This window comes from Xenopus laevis, chromosome 1S, assembly GCF_017654675.1.
Source record: "Xenopus laevis strain J_2021 chromosome 1S, Xenopus_laevis_v10.1, whole genome shotgun sequence".
In the NCBI taxonomy this organism is placed as follows: Eukaryota; Metazoa; Chordata; class Amphibia; order Anura; family Pipidae; genus Xenopus; species Xenopus laevis.
This window is the reverse complement of record NC_054372.1, coordinates 127,178,757-127,196,685: the sequence shown is the minus strand read 5'-3', so window position 1 is coordinate 127,196,685 and position 17,929 is coordinate 127,178,757. Positions and strand designations below refer to the sequence as shown.

At 34.3% G+C, this 17,929-nt stretch overlaps 1 protein-coding gene across 2 annotated transcripts in view; it reads left to right on the top strand.

The window, feature by feature from the left end:
• LOC121399446 (contactin-associated protein-like 4) overlaps positions 1–15,003 on the top strand; it is a 183,851-nt gene extending 168,848 nt beyond the window's left edge. For both annotated transcript variants that reach the window (XM_041580166.1, XM_041580167.1), the window contains 7 exons: positions 532–771; positions 2,872–3,087; positions 5,870–6,003; positions 8,024–8,111; positions 9,322–9,543; positions 10,549–10,620; positions 13,651–15,003. In XM_041580166.1, the coding sequence (XP_041436100.1) occupies positions 532–771; positions 2,872–3,087; positions 5,870–6,003; positions 8,024–8,111; positions 9,322–9,543; positions 10,549–10,620; positions 13,651–13,850 (1,172 nt within the window). In that variant the 3' untranslated portion in view covers positions 13,851–15,003. The remainder of the gene's footprint in view (positions 1–531; positions 772–2,871; positions 3,088–5,869; positions 6,004–8,023; positions 8,112–9,321; positions 9,544–10,548; positions 10,621–13,650) is intronic.
• Positions 15,004–17,929: the final 2,926 nt, after the last annotated feature.

Sequence of the window (17,929 nt, the reverse complement as noted above, 5' to 3'; positions counted from 1 at the left end):
GCCAATACCGGTACAAAAGGTGAGGAAGGCCCTGTGCAAAGGAGCTTACAATCTAAAGGGAAGGGAATAAGACACAAGGTGTGGGAGTGGGCAAGATCAGAATTGAGTGAGTGAGAAATGAGGTATTGTATGAGGTATTGCATTTGGTAGCTAAGCAGAGTGAGGGTAGGCTTCTCTAAAGAAGTGCGTTTTAAGAGATCTTGAAAGCAGAAAGTTTGGGAAAAAGTAGGACAGACCGTGGGAGAGAATTCCAGAGGAGGGGTGCAGCCCTTGCAAAGTCTTGAATGCGAGAGTATGAGGAGGTAATGAGAGAAGAGTTGAGTAGCAGGTCAGTAAAGGAGCATAGTAAGTGGTTGGGTGAGTATATAGAGATGAGATCAGAGATGTAGGGGCAAATTCACTAACCTCCAGAAATTCGCCAGCGATGGCTACACTCACATCGCCACACTTAGCCAGGCAAAAATTTGCCAGGACAACGCTAAAGTTTAAAGTTCAAGTGACTTTATATTTAAATGCTTGTATCTTATACAGGTGGAACAGCATCAAGACAGAAAGGATTTCTAGGATGCATACGTTATTTAACATTAAATGGTATTGCTCTTGACTTGGAAGAAAGGGCTAAAGTGACTCCAGGAATTAAACCAGGGTGTCCTGGACACTGCAGTAGCTATGGGAACCTATGTCACAATGGAGGAAAATGTGTAGAAAAGAACAATGGATTTTCATGTGATTGTAATTCCTCTGCTTACGGAGGACCATTTTGCAAGAAAGGTATATACAATGTTATGCTTCTAATTCCATGTAAGATTCATTTATTTTGATTTACTGAACATTTAAACATATATTTAAACATATAATAAAGGTTAGCATTAATAACACCTGCTCTGGATTTTCATTATATTTTGGTGCAAACACATTCTCCGATTGCACCATTTTATTACATTCACTACACATGTTCACAAAACCATTTGTTTGCAAACTATACAAGGAAGCAAACAACCAAAATCTTGGTTGTTAATGTTTGCAACGGTCTTTGCAAATATTTTTTTGCGTTAACAAAAAATATTACATTCCCCCAATAGGCTTTTTCTGGGATACATTATATTGGCTACAATGAAACACAGTATACAGTACTTTTCATTTATGAATAATGCCAGATAAAGAATAATACCTATTTATGAGGTAAGTATCTGAGTACATTATTTTCCATCTATGTGACACACAAAAATTACAATGGTACAAACACTTTGCAACTGCTATTATTTTCTTTAATTTGTAGTCATTTAAAAACTCTTGTACATATGTCAGATATTTATTTTTTCTTTCTATGCTAAGTAAAAAATATTAAGACATTTCAAGCTATAAAGTAGCTCAGTCAAGCCCCAGGTTTATCATTACAAGCAAATATTAAATTGAGGAAGGCCATAAATGTCATCACTCTATATTGGACGTTATGTTAGTCATGTATAATTACTCCCAAGCGTTGACCTAAACAGTCTTTAAAATCATTCCATCTGTATCTGTTTTTTTTAATTAAATCTAATGAGATCATGTCTAATACTAATAGGATTTTTCATCACTCTAGAGGTATAATATATTTTTAAATGTTTGAAACTTAAAAAGAGAAATGTAAAATAAGAATCTAAGTTAATCTGCAGGCCTCATTAAATTGAAGAATTTCAAACCTCTACACAAACCAGACGCTATTGTAACTAAAGCTACCTGTGACATTAAGATGATTAATGAACATTTTTGTTACCTAGGGCATTAAGCTAATTTTTGGTGCAACTGAGAAGTCAGAACTCCCCTTCTGCAGTTCATACGGTATAAGAGTGTAAAGGTGTTAACAAAGCATAATTAAAATACACATTTTAATAGCTACGGTAAAGTAAAAAGGGAAGGAAAACTAAATGTAAACAAAACAGTTATTTGAAGGTCATGGTAAAAGCAAAAAAGACAATATTATCTAAGAGCTGAACTCATTAATTTTCACAAAAACAAGTTGCTACAGTATCTATTTTAAGCCCAACACAGAGAAACCCAATACAATGCGACACATGCAGCTTTATCACTAATACTGCAAAAATATATTTTGGCATTGCGTATCCTTTAGACCCAAAAGTGACTGTGCCACCTTTTAGGTATGTGATGGTAAGTCTTCTAGAGTGCCCTCAACACTGCCAATAACCATTTATAATGCTTACCATATGTATACATTTCAAATGTATAGCTGGTGATACTCATAAACATAATGTGTTTTTTAAAGACATGTTTTCTATCAGAAAAGGTGCACTTTGTAAGAGACCATATTCTAGAAATTAAACACCAAAGAGACCAGGAAAGACTCTGCAGCACATGCTCCTCTGACGATGAGCCAGATCCCTTTGCAATAAATATGAACTTGTTCCTCAATTTAAACATTTAAATTTACTTCACTGGCTGAGGAACCCCATATGGAATTAGAAACAAAAATATCCATTCCAGAGGGTGCTTGTCACTATTAATAAATCATGGAATTTGTTTTTTTTTAAAATATTTTGATCTATAATCTGTAGAAACAAGGACAATTAACACTTTTCTAAATACTATTAGCATGGAGTGATAATGCCACTTCTCACTGTCCAATCACAGCATAGAGTTACTGGATATGCTGCAATAAAACGTTATAATCTGAGTATTTCTGATTTGTTTGAGAAGGCTGTTGCTATCAAATTGAAGTACATGTATTACTGTATTTAGTTTGGAAACAATTTTCTTTTTATTGCGTAGAACTATATTAAGTGGAAATTCATTTTAGAATATGATTTTCTTCTTAAGATCTTAATCCAGTTCTGCAGTTAACATGCAATTTGTTTTTATTTCTTTTTTCAGAAATGTCAGCATACTTTGGAGCTGGATCTTCAGCAACATTAATGTTCCCTGAAAATCACACCATATCTAGAAATTCCAACTGGCACTCTTCAATTCAAAACACAAACAGCAGAGAAAATATTGTATTTAGTTTTCGAACTAATCAATCACCAAGTTTATTACTATTTGTGAGCTCCTTTAACAAGCAATATATTTCAATCATCATTGCAAAAAATGGTAGGTTCTGTCATTCGTATGTCATGCAAAATGCTATTTGTTAATGTTTTGTAGGGTTTTTTTTCACTTCAGAAGTGAAACTCAGAAATCAAGATGCAATATCAAATATGTTATCAGATAATATAATGACTGTGAATTGAAAGTACCTGTTTGCACTGTTCACATTGGGGCAGATGTGAACAAGGGTTGAATTAAAAGTTATTTTAAATTTCCATGAAACTCACATGAACTCGAAATTTGACCAACTGCAATTTATTAAAAAAATTTAATTTTTCAAACTCAGGTGAATGGGATCGACCCACTAACTCTAGTTATAATTGAATTCTAATAGAACCATGCCTTAAAGATACTAAAAGCATTTAAAAATAAATACATACCAATAGGTTTGTTTTTCATTCATAATAGTTTTAAGCTCTTATTATCAAGTACTGAGACTGGATTTGCAAAGTAGGAATATAAATATTTTGCCTATTGGGGAGAAATGCACTGAAGTGTTTGCATGTAGCACAGGGAAAATTTGTTGAATTTAGAGTTTATGGGAGTTTATAAAAAACTCCCATAAACTCGAAATTTGGAAAAAATGAGCAATTGAAATTAATTTGAATTTAATTATTAAAAAATTTGAATTTTTCTAAATTCGGGTGAATAGGATCGACCCACAAACTCGAATCAAATTCAAATCAAATTTGATTCAAGTTTTTTCAATAATTTTTTTCCAAATGTCCACCAAATGACTCCAAATTGATTGTAGGAGGTCCACCATAGGCTAAAACACCAAGTTGACAGGTTTTAGATGGCAAATAGTAGAATTCAAAATTTTAAAGGGACAGTAAATGATAAATTTTGAAATTCGAAGGTAGAATTTTTTTAAACTCAAATCAAATTTGGACTATTCCCTAGTTGAATTACACTCAAATAAACTCAAGATTCTAAATTTCAATTCGACCCTTGATAAATCTGCCCCTTACAGGAGATGCTTAGAAAATCAAGACTAAAGAGACATAGAACAGTATAAATTGCCCCATCTCTCCTGTAAAAGAAAAAAGTTTGCCTTTTTTTATAACTAGATAAAAATTATGTAATTATCTAACTCACAAGTGCAACATTGAGGAGCTTTGGTTTTCTTGTTTGCCCTTTTAGCTAAAAAAAACTATTTTGTTTGTGATTAAAACAACAGGCAAAAAGCATATTCAGCACAAGAACTATGTGTTGCACTCATATTAAAAAAAGGGGGTATACCACCCCTTTAAAAAAATGTCTGTTATTACAAAGAAAAGTCTGGAACTTTATTTGGAATAACAAATCACATAGGATAAACAAAAATGTGTTATATAGATCTTACAGTCAAGAAAGTGTAAAGATTCCAAACTTAATGCATTATTTTAAGGCCGCTAGGCTAGCACAGTTCACACTATGGCACTTACCATCCGTTCACTTCAAGTGGGTTGACTTTGAAAATGCTAGTATTCATCCATTGGGGTCTTCTCTCTTTTATGGGTCAATTCAGATACGATTCTCAAGCACAAGATCACAAAATCCCATAATTACGTTTCACCTACAGTTAAGGAAAACCCTGAAGCAAACATGTACCCCACATACCTTTTGTAGTCATATGCAACCATTAGTGGGCAACCCAGACTTTCCCTCAGGGCTAATCCATTCAGCCTTCTAAAGATGGACATCCAACGGACTTCACACTTATATGATTTATTGTCCATACAAGGATTTAAATCCTTCCCCCAACTATGTGATATGTATGCTTTCCCAGCTACGGAACAATTCCATTCTAGCCAACCCAAGCCCCCCATCGAGCTAAGCTGGAGAGCTAACTGTATGAGTTCTGTTGTCGTAACCCACTTGGAACCAGAAATGTAATTTAGTTACTTTATTCTCAACTATCAGAGGCTGCCTCTCCTGTCTCACATAAATAAATGACAGCATGGGAGACAGATTTAGGAGACCCTATCCCATTTGAAACTTGGACCAAAATATGGAGTTCGATTAGAAAACTTTCTCCTAATGTAGTGGTAGAGGAAACTGCATGCAAAGTGCTGTTTCGTTGGTACCTTACACCTAATCATAAACATGCCATTAGCCCAAACTTTCCACCAACTTGCTTCCGAGGATGCACAGCAGGGGGAGATTATCTTCATGCCTGGTGGCATTGCCCCATTGTATCAGCATTATGGACCGAAGTGTACAAAATGGCTTCTCAGATAATAGAGGTGACTATGGAACCATCCATGGAGTCAGCACTACTGTCCCAACCCTATCCTAAACTAGCTCCATATCAGCGTAAACTTGTATCCCAAATACTAGCAGCTGCATGTTGGATCATAGCCATTCATTGGTTGGCTCCCACTTTTCCTATCTTACGTATATGTTATCAATAGGCTTAGATTTATCCAGTCTATGCACTATTTATCTGCTCTCTTGGAGGACTTGATCTCCATACGTCCATATGGTCACCATGGGAAAAAATTCTCACTAAACTACCATAGGAATGATAATGTCCATAATGAAAATGTGATCAAACTACGCATTGATTTCATTTGATTTTATTTTATCTTGATTATATTATTTCTGTACTTTTTATTTGCTTTTTTATGTATCTTTATGATTTTATTTATTTGTATATATATAACTTTCACAGATAAAGAGTTATAAAAAAATTTCCTGTTAAGACGTTGAAATATGTGTTATGAAACAGTATGTATACAGGAGAAAGGCCTTGTTTTGCTTTGTAAAATGTAAGTGATAAATACAAATGTTATTCTTTCAGGTAGTTTGCAGATTAGATACAAGTTAGAACATCGTCTTGATCCTGATGTATTTAACATCAATTCAAAAAGCTTAGCTGATGGACATCTCCAGAAATTGAGAATTTTAAGAAAAGGAGATGCACTCTTTATAGAGGTAAGAGACTTTTCATAATAAAGTCGCCAAGTGTCACGTTTTAGTACCTGCAAAAAAAACTTAAAAAAGTTAAAAGTTAAATGGGCAATTCATGCATTTATTAAAAAAATAATCACATAGTATTGGCAAACTTGAGGTTTCAAAACAGAAATGCCAGATTTCCCTTTTTTACTTATGTTTCTCAAGTGGAAAAAGCCCATAATCTTTGATAGAATTAAAAATAAATTAGAGATACAATTCTACTACAATTCTACCACAATGATACCTATAATATTTAGTATTAATTGGGCATTTGCAAAATTGGGTTAAAAAAATATATTTGCATAAATCGTTGGTAAACACTTCTACCAATTATTCTTTCTGTAACATGAAAAAAGAGAAATATTCCAATACTTACCCCCTTTTCCATCTGTATTGCTTAGTCCATGATGGAACATGTCATAGATGGGTTAGGGAAACATATAATAAATAGTGATGAACAAATTCTTTTCAGCAGGCATGGATTCGTGGTCGAATTTCTGAATTTTGCCATCTGCTAATTTTTTTGTGAAACTGCACCAAAAATTCCCTGTGAAAAATGTAACCGTGTCAAAAAAGTCACCTAAACAAAAAAGTCGCCAAGACAAAAAAGTCGCTGAGACAAAAAGTCGCCACAAAAAAACCCATTGGCTTTAATACATTTGGAGTGAGAGAAAATTGTTGCGCACGTAAAAAAAAATGATGCCAGTTGACTTCAACACGTTTCACGAATTGTTCGCAGTTTCACAAATTTTTGGTGAAGCAAAATGGGATGGATTCACTCATCACTAATAAAACAACCTACACAGTACTGGACAAATTCCTGAACTGAATTCAAAGTGATTGACTCTCTCTGTTAACTGAACAGTGCGAAAGTGGCAGCTCCATCTCAAAATGAAACACCTTCCTAGACATTTAAACAATTTAGATAAAATCTACTCTAAAAGACATATTTATACATTAGCATAAAATGTAGTGTGGAAAAAGAAAAAGTTAGTGCTGTTTAAAACCCCAATGTTGTCATTTCATATGAATCAATGACTTGCATCATAATAGCAAAATGTATGTACTACCTTAGATATTGCAAAACCATTGATGTTATGGGACTAATTAAGGCACCCAATAAATTAAACCATAAAAGTCATGTAAAACCTCATCACTCAATGCCATGGTGGTTACGTGGTGCTTTGTTGAATGTTGAACATTGCTTTTTACACATTGCTTTATAATTGTAAGCCTTACTTTACAAACACAATGCAAAACGTAAAGCACAGATTTTGCATGTACGTAAATCACCTGTTTTTTTATCAGACCCAGATTTATCAGGCCCAGGCCTAGGGCAGCAAAAATTTAGGTTGCATAGTAAGCTGCACTGGGTGCACACTTGTGCTTGCGGGGGGGGGGACGTGTGCAAGATACAGTCGTCGGGCACTAGGACAGAGCAGCCCAGGGAGCCGCCGAGGAAAATCCGCCCTGTTTTTACCGACAATTCAGCACACACCCCATCAAGAACCCCAGCATAATTGTGGGCATAAGATTTGTTGCTTCCACTAAGCTCCAAATATTAAAGATAACATTTTTGTGGTATTAGAGCTTGTGGAAACCATGATTAAACTCTATTTCTGTAAAACCACAAATGACTTTAAAGTTATAAAAAAAAAATCTGAATATAAAAAGTACGAACAAAAAAGTGTGCAGTATATATAATAAAACATATTAATGAAAAAGTTGTTATGTTTGCTTCAAAAGTTTCGGACACCTTCAAGCACATCTTAAAGGTTCACAATGCTCAGTTAAGATTCGCATATCAGCCAGGTTTAAATATGTGCTTATAATGGCACTAAGAGAAATAAATGAACTTGCCATGAACTTATATTTACTCTTTATGACATCCTGATTTCATGAAACCTTATACAGTATACAGATTCAAGTGAAACAGCAGATGTGACCAAGAAACATTTACTTGTCTATTTTCTAATTAATATATTGAATATCATTTCAGGTTAACCAGTATACAGCGGTAAAATTCAGCTTAACATCAAGTACTGAATTCAAAGCAGTTCAGTTTCTTACCCTTGGTAAGATATTAGGTAAGTTGTTTTTTTCCTTTATCTCTGACTTATTTATTGCTACAACTTTTAGTAAACAACTGTAACTCCTGTTAAATTGTACCTTTGCCAAAATGAAAGGAAAATTTGAAAAAAAGCATTTCCTAGGTTATGAGCAGATATTTTCCTTAAATTATTTTACAATTCTCTCTTCAGTTCTAATTAGACACTTAAAGCAAGCAGTTAAGCTTTTTATAAGCATCTGCAGTTTGGGTCTGCTTCTGCAATACACTGTATGTTTATATTCCTTTGGGTGGAAGGGTGAAATGTTATGACAGATTTCAACTGCAGATACTGATAAAAAGCTTGAGTGCTGAAGGTCCCCCATTGTGAAGGTAACTTCACAATCAGAAATGCAGGCTACTTGTCACCCTACCAACCTGCTGCTACAACGCATTTTGTAATTAAAATTCTAGGTGAAGCTGTTGCAGGGGGGGGGGGATTTACCTGATAAGTTAAGTTACTAAATACCAGTATAGGGTGCTGATAAGGATAAGGGTGCTGATATAGACAGAAGAAGCCTTTGAATGTGGCTCAATTGGTAGAGCATGTAATTGAAAATAAGATCAAATTTAAAGGAAATATGTAAAAAAGGAACCAGTGAAAATTATATTTAGCATACAGCTGTTCACATCCAATATATGTAATTTAATATTTTATAGTCCCTCTCAATGAATGAAAAGCAAGACACTTCGCTTGATGTAATAAGTTACACTTTTAAATCTTATTATAATTTTTTTCACTGTATAATGTAATTGTGTACTGGAAACAATTCCTAGAAGTGTCTCCAGCTTTAAAACTGCAAAAAAAAACCTTGTCATTACAGGACTTTCTAAATTGGCTTTATTTCACAGGCTGTTTTGCTGAAAATTTAGTTACAGCTGTACAGTGCCTCCCTTCTGTAATATCATATTATCAGTCACCCCTTCTCCTATTATCATTTGCCAAATCCTTTTAAGTATTAAACATGTGAGCTTGTGTATTTTATGTATCCAGCTAATTAATGTCTTATCGGATAAACAAAGCATAATGGAAATATGTATATATATTAGTATTTCTTGTGATTATTTCACTTCATTGGTTTCATACCACATTACTTTTTAATATTTTAGATATTACTTTATGCATAATGTAATCTACAGAGTAGCTGTGGTTCAATTTAAAAAATAAGATTACATTTTTTATTTTACAGCAGAAAATATTGAAGTTGACCTGGAGACAATGAAAGCAAATGCAAATGGATTTATTGGATGCCTATCGTCAATGAATTTTAACCATATTTTTCCTTTAAGAACTGTTTTGTACCATGATAAATCACCACAAGTAATGACAACTGGACACATTTCAGAATCCAGCTGTGGTTCTGTAAATGGTATAGATTCAACATCAAGTGAATCAACCCATACATTTGCAGGTATATCCAGACAATTTTACAATCATTTCACATTGTACTGCTAGGGGCTGATTTATTAAGTGGAGAAAAAAAATGGCAGAATTTGCCACATACAGTATCACCAGTCAAAATGGAGTAATTTTTTACACGCTTTTTCTTTGAGCAACTTCAGCAAGAACTTACAAAGGTCTGAAACAATGGGAAATAAAGGTGGAAAATCTGTAAAATAAAGCACACCGTCACCATTTATTTTACACACCTATTACCACCCTTAATCATGTTCATCCATAAGAGTTGGATTTGTTTCTAACAATGTACATAGTAGCAGTGACTGAAGCGTGATGTACTTGCAAGTTCCTAGATAATAAAAATTCCTAGATGGAACTTAGTGATGAGCATGTATACCTGCAAAGTTGTTTCTTCCAATTTTTTGCTAAATTGGCATAAGGGTTGACAGGAAGTATTGCAGACAGCAAAAAGAAGAAGCTGAATACTGTATATTGCATAATCCAGGCAAAGGCAATCTACGTAGGTAGAGAACAAGCTAAATTTAGAAAAATATCTCAGGAGAACAGAACATAAAATGCAAAAGTATATTGTGCTGTATATTGTGCTGGATATTTATGATGATTAGTAAAAACATATAATAATAATATAAATGCACAGATAACTAAGTAATAAATACACAGAACCAAGAGAAAAAGAGAGGACATTGCATTTCAGGTCAAATACAGATGGAAGTCAGAAGCAACACAAACATACTATTCAAATAGAAGCACAAGGTTTCAGGAAATAAGGAAATCAAGATGGTCCTGCAACCCTTGAGTTGCCAAGACAGAACACGTGTTCTAGAGAAATGCTAGCGAAAAGAACAAATGATACAATGAGCATACTTTAAGGGTTCAGTGAGTTTCATAAACCTTACCTATAATGTTTTATCTATTTAAGCACTAAGGGTTTCTAAAAGTTTAATGACCCTTTATAGAACCTAAGAAGATGTAATTTTTTCTTGTTTTACGCTTACAGATCATTCAGGACCAAAAGATGAAAGAGAACCCATAGCTAATGCAATCAGAAGTGACTCTGCAGTGATTGGTGGTAAAATGGAAATAAAAGCTTTGATTTTCTATGGAAATACATTTTTACACACACATATGGATATATACTGTAAATGGGATCCGTTATCTGGAAACCCATTTTCCAGAAAGCTGGAAATCTTCAAATAATTGAAAAAAAAAACCCCCACAGTACATATGCATATGCAAATTAGGATTGGGAAGATACAATTCGTGACTTTTTGTCACAAAACAAGGAATTAAATAATGCTTTTTCCTTCCCACCCCTAATTTGCAAATGCAAATTAGGATTTGGTTCGGTATTCGCTGAATCTTTCGTGATGGATTCGAGGGTTCGGCCGAATCCAAAATAGTGGATTTGGTGCATCCCTAATATAAATTATTTGAATCTTGTTTCCTTCAGTCTGGGAGCCATTTTGTGGACACTGTTATTAAAACAAGCCTTGCATCATCTCAGAATCTTGTTTGTGCACCAGAATGGGGACCTGATGTCCACCCCCATGCACTGGCTACACAATTAAATGGTAAAGAGAGAGGGGGAATGTGGGGAGTGCATTGACATCTAGGAAGTGCTGAACGGAAAGTGAAAGTAATTGCCCCGCCTCTATGTCTAAGGCATAGAGGAGGTGCAGACAATATTTGATTGACAGCTGAGATTTTTAAATGAGCTTACAACAGCATTACAACATGAATGCTTTAATAAGAAATAGAAATTGTATTTCATGTTTAATTTGAAAATTAGTTTTATAATACAGTTTTTTGTGTCTGGGTGACAGGTCCACTATAAAGATAGGGGAAACGCCTCCAGACACGTTAGCCCATTATGGTAGGAGGCAGTGTAAATAGAACTACGTACTCCATTTCTACTACTTACTGCAATTGACTGCATTCCAAATTGCAAAGAATTAAAATAAATAATGACTATGAAGATTTTCATTCATCCAGGTCATGATATATCTAGTATAAGTAATTCTAAAACAACTGGACTTGCTGAGCAATCATTGAAGACGTTTCATTGAAGATGCTGGATTTGTGCCTTAACACCACACACTTCAAATACAAGGACCATTTTTATAGACAGAAACATGGCTATGCAATTGTTTTTCCGTTATCTCCCATTGTAGCTAACTTGTACATGAAGGAAGTGGAAAGGAGGGCCTTACTTACATTCCAGGCAACTATACCGAGTCACTGGTTCAGGTATGTAGACAACACTTGTTGTTGGTTAAAATCAGATCCAAGGAAGTGGCGGCCATTACAGAACACAATAACTCAGTGGACAAGAACATCAAGTTCACAAGGGAAGATGTCCATGAGAACAAACTTGCCTTTTTGGACTGTTTGATATCCATCCAAGAGGGCGTAACATGAAAACGGAAGTATACAGGAAACCCACTCATACGGATCAATATCCGAACACAAGCTGGGTGTCATTAGAACTCTGCACCACAGTGTGGAAAGTGTGACAACTGATACAGAGTCCAAGGACAAGGAGCATAAACATCTCAAAAGGAGCCTTAAAAGCATGTGGCCACCCAGACTTGGCATTTGTCAATAGCAACCAATCTTAACAGTAACACCAAAAGAAATAACCGCCCAGAGACACATAGTAGGCGAAACATAGTCATCCCATATATAGCTGGAGTGTCAGAGAATCTCAGGAGGATTTTTAACAAACACCACATCCCTGTGTTTTTCAAACCTGGCAACACACAGACAAAAACTGGTACACCCAAAGGATCCAACACCTAAAGGTGCACTGACCTATACATTGGGGAGACAAAACTGCAGTGCTCAGCAATAGTGATGTGCGGATTTGGCGGTGTTTCGCGTGGCAGAAAAATTTGTGAATTGCGCGCGAAATTAGCGAAACGGTGGAAAATTTGTGAAAGAATCGAGAATTTATTCACCGGCGGTGAATCGCGGGAATTCGCCGCAAATTCCCGCCTGGCAAATAAATTTGCCCATCACTACTCAAGTGAATGGTTCATCATAGGAGGGAGAACTGTACAGGGCATGACTTTTCTACACCAAAAAGACAAGGGACACTCCACTGAAGATAATGTCCAAACGTTGATTAAAAATGAATGGGAGAGTTTATATGCCGAAGACTTCCCACACCAGTCAGTTGAACTGAAGAAGCTGCTCGGATGAGTAGTGAAACTTCTTCAATGATTTCTCAGCAAGTCCAGTTGTTTTAGAATTACTTATACTAGATAAAATAAATATTATATATATATATATATATATATATAGACAATATACTGTATAAGAACTGGCAAGAATGACATGTGTGTATAGATTGGCTTACACATACATCTGCATGCAGATTTTTTCAGAAAATTTAATGAAAATTGACACAAGCAAATGAAAGAATTGATGGTGGGGGACTCAGTAAGATAAAATCCAGGTGCTTATTTGAGTATGCAATCAACTTAAGGGACTGACTATAGCAGTTTGTTTAGCGATTAGTAGGAGATAAGAACTATTCCCTTAGTAAAAACTTTGAAAATAAACCACTAATCCATGATTAGCTGTTCTACACAAAGCAGATGTGTTCCTCTGCATTGCCAATGAACATTGTATGATTTTGTTGATAATGAACCCACCAGACTGTTTTTAGATGCTTCGTGCCTGTACTGATAATAAATACATTGCATTGTTTTATGCTGTTAAGAAATTGGAATCTATACACAAATCTCATAGTGAAGACACCATATTTTGAATAATGATGCAGATCTATAAACAGAGAGCAAACACGACACATCGCAATGCATACTATTTACACTTACTAACAGAATGCACTTGATTAGCTACCTGGTGCAGTGTTAAAGGTGTTGATGAGTTAATACAGTGAGGGATTTGTTATCCACAACAAAATATGCGCTTGACATGAAATGAAATTCAAAACTTTAATTCTATATTTTTTCAAAAGTTACATAAAGGCAAAATGATGCCCTGCAGCTTAAAAACGGAATTACATTTGTAAACTGTAGATGTCCTATGTTTTCTTAATCTTTTCTTGACTTCTTTTCAATTCAATTTTCTCCAGGTGTGATATCAGTTGTGACATTTATCCTGCTATGCATTACTGCAATAGCAATTCGGATTTACCAGCAAAAGAACACATATAAAAAAAATGAAGCCAAAGCCTCCGAAAATGAGGACAATGCGGACACAACTGCGGCACTGAAAAATGAGATCAGTATGCAAAACACAATCAACGAGAGTCAAAAGGAATATTTTTTCTAATAGACTCCCATTGTCTATCTGAACAATGAGGAACACAGGGATTTTCTTGCTAAGCAAGGGGCACTAGCAGACAATAAAAATACTGTTCATGCACTGCAAGCACACAATGGACTGGATATGTGTTAACTGGACACATACTCAGTCATAGTGATGACTAGAAGAGGCCTCTAAATTGTACATTCATTTCTTAGGTTTCATAAATGCATTTTTCTGTGAAAGTACTCCTGTATTGTACACACTTTTATTGTCGGTAGTTTCAGATTGTTCTGATGTGATTCTTTAAACATGCAAAATTCCAATATTTGATATAATGTTTACTTACTGGACTGTTCAGAAGTTACAGCTTTTCAGTATCTCTGTGGTTTGAATTGTTTTGTTTAAGATAAAAGCAGGACTGTAATATTCTATTTCAAAAGACAAGGTTATTTTGCGTTTTACATTGAAAAGTTTAGTAGCCTAACAGGGAAAAAAGTATCTATATAAATAAGACCAATACTGCCATACAAGACAAATAAAGCTTGTACCTTAGTGTCCAAAATTAGCATAATATCTGATGGCATAAAATGTTTAACTAATACAGAAAACTAACATGAAAATCATGAATTTGAGCACATTTTTAATTATTAAAAATTCTATATAAATTATATTTTAACATGATATGACTATTATGGCATTGTATAATTCCTACATAAAGCCTGAAGCAGAATTTTGCGAAAAATACACAAAACACGCTACACTAGACAAAATTTCAAAAGAAGAGATTTATTTACTGAGGCACTTCCAGAAAAATATCACTTACAGTACATAATGCAATTTGTTAGTTTTATAAATTTACGTTTTATTTTAATATGTACGTTTGAGAGTATGAGGATTGGTGCATTTTTGATGTTGAGGCTATTCTTAAAAAAATAGTCAAATTACAGTAAGTGAATCAAAACTACTGTTATTAAAAGGGTCTTTTATTTTATTTGTAAAGATTATTTTTATTTATTGAACACTTGAATTACTTTTCTGCACTGTCTTTTTTTTGTGGGCAGGGCTAGATTTGTGTTAAATTCTTCCCTTGTTTTTAATAAAATTGATAAAATAAAGAAGCATAAGCTGGACTTGAAATTTTTTTATAAACTAAATGTATTGAATTTAAATCCAAAAATATGTTGAACTGTGTGTGTGTGTTTTGTGCATTTTGCATGGTCATAAATATAAATATTATGTTTTTACAACATAAAGAAAATAAGGGATAACACAATGGTTATATGCACTGTAGGATGTTGTTTCATATCAATGAACAGTATATGAATAGGAATATTTAGAAAGGTGAGTGGCAAAGTCTGTAATAGTTATACCAGATGAAGATTACTGTTTTAGTGTGGCATTTTTCGTAATTGAATGTTACGTTATAATATAACCTAGAAACCAGACAACAGATTTCTAGTCATCATATTTGCTTTTTTTACTATTTTCAGATTTGACTTGATTGTCCTACATACTGTTGAACACACATTTTACACCAGTAACATAACTAGAGGGGGGCGGGCCTGGTGCGGGACGTGCTGCAGGGCCCCCCCACCCCCCTCCATACGCTTTTAACCAGTTAGGGGGTTATTTATCAAGCTCTGTATATCCGAACCTCAAATAATTCGTGGTTTTCGGAGCAAAAAAAAACTATGAATTATTCGAGATTTATTAAAGTCCGATGGTCTAAAAATGCAGAATCTGAAACCCCGGCATCTAAAGGCTTTCAAGGTCCTGTATAAGTCAATAGGGAAGGTCCCAGTGTCTGCGCTGATGTCTGTACCGATATCCGATGATTTTGTGGATTCAAAATATAAAACTCAGAAAAAATTGCAGTTTTTGCAGAAAACTCCGAACATTTCTGAGTTTTCTTGGAAAAGCTCTGAAGTTTTCAGAGTTTTGCCCAATATGGTCCATTCGGATTAAGATCAGAAAGCTGTTCTCCCTGAATACTCCTATACTGCTGAAGGAATGGATGTACTACTTGACTACCTTGCCTGATGGGACTCACTTTTCTATGCTGTGTCATGAAACCTGTTTCAGCCTGCTGTGTGGTTGGTTTTGTAATCTACCACTTTGAGCAATGGTATGGACATTAATGTCAACATATTATTAACCGGTTCAGTGATTAAAACAAACAAATATATAAATATAACAACATTTATAACAGAGTTGTTCTTCTAGACAACAAAACTATTTAGGGCAAATATTTATAATTGTGTACAATGAGTTAGTTGTAATTAGGGATCCACCGAATCCACTATTTGGGATTCGGCCAAATCCCTGAATCCTTGGTGAAAGATTCGGCCGAATACCGAACTGAATCTGAATCCTTAGTTGCATAAAAAAATCTGATTTTGTTGTATCAGTACAATTTCTTCATATTGATTATAATATTGTACAAATTTTATAGATAAAGGTTGGCAATTATTTCATTTTGGAGCATATGTAAGTATGCTATGCTTTTTTCTTCTAATAATTGAAAATATAATGCTGGAATATTTGGTAACAGTACTGAGGAAACACTAAATTATTATTGCCATCTTTATATCAATCTTTATGACTTTATTTTCACAGCCAGATGAGTAATAAGAACAAAAGGCCATTGCTGCCTCCACAATATCGTTTTCCAAATTAATAGCTATAAACATTTAAAAAGCAAATAACACAATACAAAATTGCCCATAACTCATTCCTTGAAGGAGAGCTTGTGATAGACCTAAAACATATAAATATGTAATTTTGCAGACAAAATACAGATCTATAGTAAAAGGAAAGTTTTGTGGAGAAACGGTGGTATGTTTAGTGGTGGAGTGCAATATAGAAGTTCTCACAGAGGTCTTTAAATCAATTCAAATACATGAAAAAAATGCTTTAATGAAAAATATGGGTAAATTGTGATACAATAGTTTTGTTTTTGTGTTTGCATTCTATATATCAGGTGGCCTATTGAAAAGCTAACATATACCATGTGATTTTATATATATATATATATATATATATATATATATATATATATATATATATATATATATATATATACATACTGTATATTCAAATTGTTGTACAGTGATGCGCTCAGGGACTTTATAGTACAGGTATGGGATTCATTATCTGGAAACCCATTATCCAGAAAGCTCTGACTTATGGAAAGGCAGTTTCCCATAGACTCCATTTTATCCAAATAATACAACCTTTTTAAAGTGATTTCCTTTTTCTCTGTAATAATAAAACAGTAGCTTGTACTTGATCCAAACTCAGATATAATTAATCCTTATTGGAAGCAAAATCAGCCTATTGGGTTTATTTAATGTTTACATGACTTTCTAGTAGTCTTAAGGTATGAAGATCCAAATTACAGAAAGATCTATTATCCAGAAAGCCCCAGGTCCTGAGCATTCTAGATAACAGGTCCCATACCTATACAGTAAAAAAAATCAAATATTTTTCAGTCTCACTGAATCTTTCTCAAAATAGATATTTTTATTAAAAATCTCACTGTATAACTAGTGCTAGAATATACTTTAGCCTGTCTATTTGTCTTGCTGCTGTGTGATCATTTTAAGAATCAAACACTTTACAACTTCATCAAAAAATACATTTCATACTTTTATTTAGCCATGGAAAGCACATCAGGAATAGTTGCCATTAAAGTGCTGTAAGGTAAGGCTAGCATATCACCTAAAGAAAGGCTCAGTTCTAATACATGCTGCAGTGAACACAAATTGCACTGAAATTAAAGGAGTTGTTCAGTGTAAAATTAAAACTGGGTAAATAGATAGGCTGTGCAAAATAAAAAATGTTTCTAATATAGTTTGTTAGCCATAAATGTAATGTATAAAGGCTAGAGTGACCGGATGTCTAACATAATAGCCAGAACACTACTTCCTGATTTTCAGGTCTCTTAGTTTACCCTGGTTACCAGGCAGTGACCAATCAGAGACTTGGGGGGGGGGCACATGCATCATATCTGTTGCTTTTGAATCTGAGCTGAATGCTGAGGATCAATTGCAAACTCACTGAATAGATATGTCCCATGTGGCCCCCCTTCAAGTCGCTGACTA